Source organism: Microtus ochrogaster, chromosome 5 (assembly GCF_000317375.1).
Source record: "Microtus ochrogaster isolate Prairie Vole_2 chromosome 5, MicOch1.0, whole genome shotgun sequence".
Lineage (NCBI taxonomy): Eukaryota > Metazoa > Chordata > Mammalia > Rodentia > Cricetidae > Microtus > Microtus ochrogaster.
The window spans coordinates 45,126,566-45,136,231 of NC_022012.1; the positions used below are offsets into that span (position 1 = coordinate 45,126,566).

A 9,666-nucleotide genomic window follows, 5' to 3' on the forward strand; every position below is an offset into this window, starting at 1 on the left:
TGCCCTTCGGGCTGATGAGGAAGGGGGACTAGATTGGGAGAGGGGGAGGGAAATGGGAGGCGGTGGCGGGGAGGAGGCAGAAATCTTTAATAAATTAATTAATTAATTAATAAAAAAATGAAAATGTATCAGAACAGTGGTGGCACACACCTTTCGGTGTCCCAGCATTCGGATGCAGAGGCAGGTGGATTTCTGTGAGTTTGAGGCCAGCCTGGTCTACAAAGCAAATTCTTGGACAGCTGGGGCTACATAGAGGAACTCCGTCTCAAAAAATAAAGCAAAGCAAAACAAAATGAAAAAGTAATTTTTTTCTAAATTTGAGACAAAATTTTCCATTCCTTTTAAGTGTTATAAGTAACATATTTTGCCTCTTTATCTGTTTGAAATTTTCTGGTATAAAAATCAGAAGACAAAGTAAATTACTTGTGAAGGAAAAAAGTAAATGAGCATTGTAATAACAGCCCCTATATACCGTGATGCACAGTTTGTTTTAACTGATTCTGCACGTCCACTTGGCTGTGTAGACTTTACTTGCACTGACATATTTGTTTCCTATTCTGTGCCAGGGTTTGATACCGTCAGACTTCACAGCTTTTGCGAGCCTGGCTAGTGAATTAATGTCCAGGCTTCATTTTGTCACATCACATTAGCCATTTGCACTTCTCTTCGCTGTTCATGTACTTTGTGGTCTTTTCCTATTGAGTCGTTTGTCTCCCTGAGTTGTAGGGTCAGCTCGTATACTCTACATAGCAGTCCTCTGTTGTATAGATTACAGATATTTTGTCTCAATCTCTTCTATTTTTCTGTTGTTTCAGCTCGCCTTTTAAACCCTACAGTAATGAGTAGTGGGTCTTCCATTTCAGTCTAACCCAGTACTTTTGGTGATGGTACATTATGGTATCTGTATGCAGCCAGGATAGTGTTCTGAAGTCTGTGGGGCTCTGTGGTGTCATCTGTCAGCACGGCAGGAAAATCATCACCAGCATCCATTGTCTTTGGTCCAGTAGACCCTGTCTGTTTTTGTTCACTAGTTATCTTATAAATTATTTACAAAACTAGGAATAGGAATGAAATGAAGAACTCATTTGAAAATAAAATAAATGGGAGCTGGAGCGGTGACTCATTGGTTACGAGTGCTTGCTGCTCTTACAGAGGACCTGGCTCACAGCTGTCTGTAACTCTAGTTCCAATGCCTTATTCGGGCCTGTTTGGGCACCAGACTTGCACATGATGCACATACATGTAGGGAAATACTTGTGGACATAAAAAGTCTTTTAAAATATATAATACATGAAGTAACTTTTCCACATTCTTTTGGTTATGGGTAAACACACACACGCACACATAACATGTATATACACACATACTAGGGTTTTTTTTATTGTGTTTTATTTCTTTTTTTAAATTTTAATTTTTTTACTTCTTTTGATATGTTTTATTTGAGACAGGGTATAACCATATAATTCTGTCTTGGATCTTGATATGTAGACTGGACTGGACTTGAACTCACAGAACACTTTCTGCCTTTGCCTCTCAAGTGCTGGAATGAAGTGTGCGTGCTACCACACTTGGCCATATATTCTGAATTTTTATTCTACATTGTCCTTGTTGGGAGCGCACACACATAATGTGTTACCCCTGAAATGGATGTGTCTCAAATTACAGCTAACTGCTCATTAGCTGTTGTGCGTGAACCCGATGCATCCTTTCTGAAAGGCTGATTGTGGTTTCAGGTCTGGCTTAGCATTGCTCCTAGTTCTTCTCATTCTTGCAGCATCAAAAATAGCACTTGGATGTTTTGTGTGGAACCTTTGGTGATTCACAGAGCTGCTTTGTTTCCTAATTCAAAGTTTTGGGTGGTTTTTTTTTTTTTTTTTTTTTGGTATCTAGAGTAGAGTAATCAATGATTTTCTTTTTCTGAGACAGGGTTTCTCTGTGTAGCCCTGACTATAGATTACTTTGTAGGCCAGGCTGACTTCAAACTTGCAGAGATCCTCCTGCCTCTACCTTCTGAGTGCTGGAGGTAAAGGTGTGCACCACCACCATCTGGCTAGCCAATAATTTTCAAATGTCTTTGTCATCTGTGTTCCTCTGTCATTATTGTATACCTTCCCCTGTAAACTATACCAAATACAGTTTACACACAGCATCATGGAAAATGAAAGGATAGGTGTGTCTTTTTATTGTAACAGAAGCCATCCAAGGTCGTGCTGCAAATACTGCATGACAACATCTTTCCTGGTAAAGCCTAACTGGGCAGAGAGTATGCGCTTCTTTTTGTGTTAGGAATATATTATTTACTGTTCAATTTTTTTAAAATCACATTTATTATGTATTCTGTGTGTTCTGGGAGGAAGGAACGCACGTGGGAACGTCAGAGGAGAACTTTGAGTGTGTTCCCTTCTTCCACCATGTGGGTTCTGGGGATCAACCTCAGGTTACCAGGCTTGGCAGGAGGTGCTGGCCCAGCTCAGCAGTTCTTGAATTTGAGGACATTCATCTGGTCTACTGTCACCAAAGATCATAGAGTGAAATTTGTTTCTGCCATCAGTTTCATTGCCATTGGACATCTGCTGTACACTTCACATCTCTGTGTGTATCTGATTTGTCTTGGAATTGTGGAGTGTCTTCCTGTGCCACTTTTTCTTAAGGCCATTAGAGATGGAAATTTTGAAGTCAGGATTCTGAACAGTGTTCAGTGGAGGCCAAAAGCAGATAGAAATGCCTCCAGCGGTTCATTCTGTGCTGAAACCGCATGAGCTGCTCCAGAAGGAAGACACCACAGCTGGCTCTGCAGACCCTGAGGTCACACCGAGGGCTTGAGTCCACTGGAGAGTGTATGACTGTGTTAATCTGGAATGGCCACTGATCTGAAAGGTGTTAGACATCACCTTTTCTGTGTGTTGTGAGCAAAAGGAGGAAATGAACGTCTTTTGTCTGGGACAGATGCATCCTCTTCCTGTTCGTCTGCTCCCAAGAGTCCTGCTTTATCTGCCCCTCTCCTCTCCACCTCTTTTCTCTATCCAAGCTGTTGGCTCCAGAGTGAACTGCATCTCTGTAGAGCACAGGGCACTGCCAGCCTCTCAGTCGGGAAGTCTCTCTAAGAGGGGTGTTTGCCAAGTGCAATATCATTGTGTGTGCAGGCATCACAGGAGTCTGCCAAGCCCAGAGGTAGGCTGCCAGTGCAAATGCCACGTCGACATGACATTTACAAGTTTAGAGTCTGGAAAAGGACTGGCCGCGGACACCTTCAGCTATCTCGTTTCCGGTATCAGTAACCGGGCCAGCTGGGATTTTCAGACTGAAGAACTCAACCAGGAAGTAATACTTGATGTATTTGAAGCTGTCATTACCCTCTTCCAGGAAAGGAGAAATCCATAGGCTGCAAGATAAGCCATAATGGTTAAGCTTGTAGACTCGAGAATTAAGCATAAGCATGGATGAGGCTCTTGAATGAGGTTCTTATCAGTTATTACAATGAACTTGAACAAGCTGCTTAATCTGCATGATCCTGAGCTCTGAGACAGGAATGTCACGGTCACCTTTCTCATAGATTTATCACATAGAATAAACAAATGGAAAACAAAATCACTTACATGCTTCAAAACCCCCTGGTAGATTGTTTCCAGTTCTCATACTTCAGTCATGAGAATTTTCCAGAACATATTGTGCCAGCAAGAGCTTGTGTGTAGACTAGCCTCGGTTGAGGCACTGCTGCAGCACCGCATGGGGTCCCAGGACACGGTTTTCCTCGTCTCTCTAGGGAGCCAGGATTGTTTGAACATTTTGCATTTCTGTAATTGTTTAGGTGCAAATATTACTTAGAACTTTGTATGCCCTAGAACTTTTGTGTGTCACGTTCAAATGCAAAATGCAGACCCATAGCTCTTGAAAGGCTGTTTATTAGGGCAACATACTTTTTTGGGGGACATGAGTAACAAGGTCAATTATCATGCTCTGGTATCTGAATAGTAGATTTTTTCCGTATTTATATAAAATATAAGCATTGAGGTAACCTTGGTTTTTTTTTTAAACTCTTTTCAGAGCCGTTAGTAAAATGATGAGATTCCTACCTCTCCTTTCTCTTCTCTTCCAGGTCTTCAAAGCTATTTCGGGCATTCTATGTCCCCTTCCTGTCGGATCAGTATACAGTGTATGTGAACTACACCATCCTTAAGCCTCGGAAAGCAAAGCAAAGCAGGAAGAAAAGTGGAGGTTAGCAACAGCCCCATGGCTCCAGCGGACAGCCATCACGTTGACTAGTGGTTCCACTGAGCTGTAACGCTCGTAATAAAGGTCACCTGACAAGAATGCCAGATTCTGGGTGCTCTGAACTCATCACGTCTGGCAGAGTCACACACTTCCTGCCCCTGTGTGTTCTGCATGTGAGCTTTCTGCAGATAGGCAGAGTCCCGAGCGCCTGGGGAGATGCATTGCTCCACTTGTCAATTGTTTTCTCTCTTCAATTATTTTCTAGAGTGGAGGAGAGCAGAAGCCGCTCCCAGAAGAGCTGAGAGCCCTTGACTGGCTGTGTGTGCTAGCAGTTCTGCACACTCTGGCCTGGCGTCTGGGAACTAGCAAGCCTTCTTTAGGGTACCTGGTTTCTCCACCAAAGCTGTTTGGCAGCTCCTAGCAGACCTTGTTCAAATCCGAGTGCTGAAAAGCACAGCCTAGTCGCCAAGTGACATGTCCTTTCACCTCCCGCAAGACGCATTGCAGGACTGCAACCCTGGCCTGGGAGCTCAGGAAAAAGGCGACCACTGAAGAACTGTGACCTAATCTTATTATTTATGATGCCTCTAATTTTCATTTTATTTTCTTTAAAATCAATAATAATCATATGGCTATTTGTGAAGGGTTTTAAGATTTTAAAAAAAGTTTCAGCATGATATATCTTGAATCCTAGACTCTGTACAACTATATTGGGCATCTTTGGAGAGAAGTATATCAGTAGAGTTGGGTGACATCATATTTTAAAGTAGCTTGAGGCCATTTTGCGGACATTGAGAATTCCTTTGTGTAAAATGACAGCCCTGGTGAAATGAAAAGGACAGTGTGTATATATAGCACCCACACTTCAATTCTGCTGCAAGGTGTCCTTGAGCAGGCACGTCTAGTTGCATAGGCGGTGGTAAGGACTACCAAAGGCTGCCTGTTAGTTCCCCTTCCCTTTCAATACGGCACAATGTGTAAGACATTTCCTCAGTGTCTCATTTGATCCCCAGCCACTGCGAGGACCCACTTCACAGAAGAGGAAGCAGATGAGGGGGACAGGAGAAGTGGCTTGTCTCTTGTCATATGTGTGGGCAGGAAGTCATAGGCCTGGGTGTCGAATCCAGGCTGTCTGACTTCTCACGTTCTCAGACTATCCATGCCTCTCCTCCACCTATGAAACACGACTTGGGAGGAGGATTAGATTGACCACAGGCCACGTTTGTTTTGCCAATTTCTGTTTTAAGGAAGATGTTAGGTACAGTTCTTTGAGTCCTTTGGAGCCTGTGGGTGACACCTCACTTAGCAGTGCTTTGTGGTATTGCCAGACCTCGGTAGGAAGGTCCTGACTCTATAACCCACAGGATCTTCTGCATACAGGCTTCTTGTTGTCCCTGTGGGCCATGTTACAGGTGCCTTATTTCCTTTAAGGGTGACAGGTTCTAGTAGTGCAGAGGGTAGATCTGATTTTCAAGGTTTCCATTTTCCTGTTTCCTTTTTTTTTCTTTTTAAGGAAAGTAACTTTCTAATGTGAATTAGTCTCAATAAAAGAATAAAGAGGACAGAAAAATAAGTAGTTAAATGAAAATATTTACTCTTGGGGGTTCCCCCTCTGAAAGAATACCGATTGGAGTTGATGAAGCAGAGGTGAGGCAGCAGGTTCAGACATACAGAATGACAGCTGCACAGGAAGAATAGACCACAGCCCTACTGTGCGCATGGTCCCTGAAATTCTGTTCTCAGCACCTGATCACCACTTTCCAAGGCAAACAGTGGGGTGTGATCTGAAGACCAGAACTGCAGTGAAGCCTATCTATCTCAGAAGCCGAGGCCCTGTAGGATGCACAGAAGAGTCGATGATGGGGTTCAGAGTGTTGTTCGCATGTTTACTGTGTGGAAGACCCAGGGTTCAGTTCCTTTTTTTTTTTAAAGATTTATTTATATATTAATTATGTATACAACATTCTGCCTCCATGTATGCCTGCAGGCCAGAAGAGGGCACCAAATCTCATTACGGATGGTTGTGAGCCACCATGTGGTTGCTGGGAATTGAACTCAGGACCTCTGGAAGAGCAGCCAGTGCTTTTAACCACTGAGCCATCTCTCCAGCCCCCCCAGGGTTCAGTTCTTAACATATGCAAACACCCCCCAAAATGGTACAGAGTTGAGCTATTTGATCATCTTGCATGTCTGAAACAAACGTAACGATCCTCCACAGGTGCCTGACGTGAACCTAGGCCTCTACGTACGCATGTGCGTGCACTCACACATGTACACACAGTCAGCTCAGTGAGAACTTAATTTATAAAGTAGCCAATTATAAATTATAAAGGCCAAGTTGGCATAGAGCTCTCTTGGGATTGTCGGTTCCAGTTCCTTTGAAAACCCCACGCTGGCTTTCTCCATCTGTTTCTGGTGAGGGCACAGGACATTGTGGACACTATGCCAGGTACCTCTCAACACTTGGGGGTTGGTTAGCTTCCCCTGGGAAGAAGAAGGGTGTCATGGGCAGTCTCACATCTCTGCCAAGCACCGCTGTGCACACCCCTCTGCTCGGTCCTTAGAGTAAGGTCCACACGTGTAGATGTTGCTGCTGAGGATGGAGCTCACACGTGATCCATAATCTCCTTTGTGGGCAGGATAAGGTAGTAGGGAGACTTGGCAAATCCAGACTTCTTTGCTCTCTAGCCCAAAAGCAGCTTTATCCGAACCTAAATCTTGTGACACTGAGTGCCATTATTGACCCAGTCAGCGTGATAGGAATCTGTTAACAAAATCTGCCTCTTGCCTTTTCTTGTCATCTGATAAAAACACAGGTTATCTTAATCTCTTTGGGTAAGTGCGGAAAGCTGCAGCCTGTACTCCTTATTACTGAATCAGGCTTGCAGCAGACGTGGTTTTATAGCAGGGTGGTTATTGATCCCAGTCCCCTTTTCTTTGGGTCTGGAGTTCTGGGAAAGAGCTTTGGAGTCCTTAGGTGAGGATCCCCAGTGGGAACCCTCTCTTGTGTGTTCTGCTTCCTAGGACAGAGTGAATGGGAGGCACCATGGCTGTATAGCCTTCTGGCTAACACCAGACGTCTTGGCTTCTCACGTAGTTATTTTTGTTTACATCAAAGAGGCAAAGAGGCACTTAAATCTTCGCCTCTACAGATGCAGTAAAAACTTACACGGGCGTCTACTTTTAGGCTCCCACGTTGAATTCCTCAGGTAAGTGGATGACAATGGCTTTGTAACAAGAAGCTCAAGGCACTGTTGGAGTTTCAGGGGCTCGCTGGAGTATCCATCCCATGTAACCCCGGGATTCTTGAAGCCAATGAAACCAGGAAGCAGCACAGTGCTGAAGCCCGTGCATCCAGTTCACCGTCTTCCTGATCCTTGTGCTTTTTCCATGGCAGTGTTTACATTGCATGCCTACTGTATTTCTGTGAAGGAAAAAAGTCAATAAATGTTGGCAGTTTGCCCCCCTCCCTTTGAGACAGGGTTTCTCTGTGTAGTGCTGTATGAACTGGAACTCTCTGTAACCCACTCAGACTCACCTGCCTCTGTCTCCCAAATACTGGGATTAAAGGTGTACCCCCACCTTGAGCTTGATCCCCCCCCCTTTTTAAAAGATTTTATTTATTATGTATGCAGTATTCTGCCTGCAGGTAGACAGGCAGGCCAGAAGAGGGCACCAGATTTCATTACAGATGGTTGTGAGCCACAATGTGGTTGCGGGAATTGAACTCAGGACCTTTGGAAGAACAGCCAGTAGCCAGTGCTCTTAACCGCTGAGCCAACTCTCTAGCCTGATTTCCCCTTCTTCCTTTCTTCCTTCCTTCCTTTCTTTCTTTCTTTTTTTTTTTTTTTGAGACAGGGTTTTTCTGTAGCTTTGGTGCCCATCCCGGAACTAGCTCTTGTAGACCAGGCTGGCCTCGAACTCACAGAGATCCGCCTGCCTCTGCCTCCCGAGTGCTGGGATTAAAGGCGTGCGCCACCACCGCCCGGCTGATTTCCCCTTTCTTAAGGTCACTTTTTTCATTCGCACTCAGCTTCTAATCTTCACTGGGAATTGGAATTGGAAACAGCACAACTTCGGTGTCCTTCATCCCCATGTTGCAGTTCATAGATGCAGCTTTCAGAGGTCAAAGAGTCCAGAATGTGTTCCCTGAAACTTAGGGAAGATGCCTTCCGGAATCACAGTAGTAGTTTCGTTCCTTCCAGGGGAAACTGAGCGCACAGGAATTTGAGCATTGTGCTGGAGAGAATGTGCCACATGCCTAGCTTATCTTAGGGTTTGAGCTTCAGGCCTCTGGAGTCCAAGAGTCTGGTTGTCATTGGCATCATGACCCAGTTACAACTGGCATTTGGGTAACTTCCCCCTTGGGGAGGTGCTGGATTTGGAGGGTGGGAGAAAGGGAACTTTCTCCATCCTTGTCTTCCGATCTTCTCATGCCACCTCATCACCTGACTTTGCAGAATTGCTTTTCACTTTTCTTCCCACCTGACCCAGGTGTCCTTGAGATTTAACTTATCTTTCCCACGTTATTTTAGACGTGGTCATTAATCTAGTCCCAGGTGGGAAAGGCCACTGGAGTCATCGTTCTGTCCTGTGTAGGACACCACCTTTGCTCTCTGTCCGTGTGCTCCTCCATCTTCAGAGCCTCATTTAGAGTCCTCCAGACTTCAGACCCCTCTGTTAGGAGCAGACAACTTTAAGCAGAAACCTTGTAAACCTCTGTTTCAGGAATGATAACTGGCAAAATGGAGCAGGCTCCATGCCGTCTTATTCGGGGCTCAGCAATCCCCCAACGTTGTTTTGCTCCCATGCATTTGACAACAAGGAAAGTAAAAGACACCTTTTTACTACAGTAAGCTCTTGCTTTCAATTTGGCACAGATTTTTCATTTTTATTTTTTGAGGCATAGTTTCATTCTGTAGCCTAGAGTGGTCTGTAACTCAGTACATCGCCCACACTGGCCTAGGAGTCACAGCAATCTTCCTGCCTCAACCTCCCATTGTTGATGTGTGAGTTACTGTGCCCAGCATCTTGGTCTGAATTCTTAGACACAGAAAATGCAGCAAGTCAGAAGTCTTGAGAACTCAGAAGAGCAGCTTTTAAGTCAGCCTGTTCGTGTATGTGTGGGGCTTAGCAGTTCTGAACTCCAGACTTTGGCACGAGAGCACATTCCTGAGGTTGCTTCTAAAAAGAGCAACAAGGCCCTGTATGGAATATTTACATTTCTCTATTCCCTGATTTTGGCGGGTCAGACTTGGCACAGATTTTCTTCCGAATGAGTCTGGCTTAGAAGACTTTCTCGTTGATGTGATGAGGTGTTAGGTTTTTCTTGTCCCCTGTCCTTTGTAGAAGATGCTCAGCTGCCGGGCGGTGGTGGTGCACGCCTTTAATCCCAGCACTCGGGAGGCAGAGGCAGGCGGATCTCTGTGAGTTCGAGACCAGCCTGGTCTACAG

At 44.8% G+C, this 9,666-nt stretch overlaps 1 protein-coding gene across 4 annotated transcripts in view; it reads left to right on the plus strand.

Moving 5' to 3' along the window:
* The window catches only part of Alg9 (ALG9, alpha-1,2-mannosyltransferase), a 63,504-nt gene extending 57,364 nt beyond the window's left edge, over positions 1-6,140 (plus strand). For 2 of the 4 annotated variants that reach the window (XM_013346320.2, XM_026779359.1), the window contains exons 15-16: positions 4,097-4,215; positions 4,478-6,139. In XM_013346320.2, coding sequence (XP_013201774.1) covers positions 4,097-4,215; positions 4,478-4,524 — 166 coding nt within the window. In that variant the 3' untranslated portion in view covers positions 4,525-6,139. Of the gene's footprint in view, positions 1-4,096; positions 4,309-4,477 lie in introns of those variants that run through there. The other 2 variants (XR_003376954.1, XM_005347325.2) reach the window with 2 other exon arrangements.
* Positions 6,141-9,666: the final 3,526 nt, after the last annotated feature.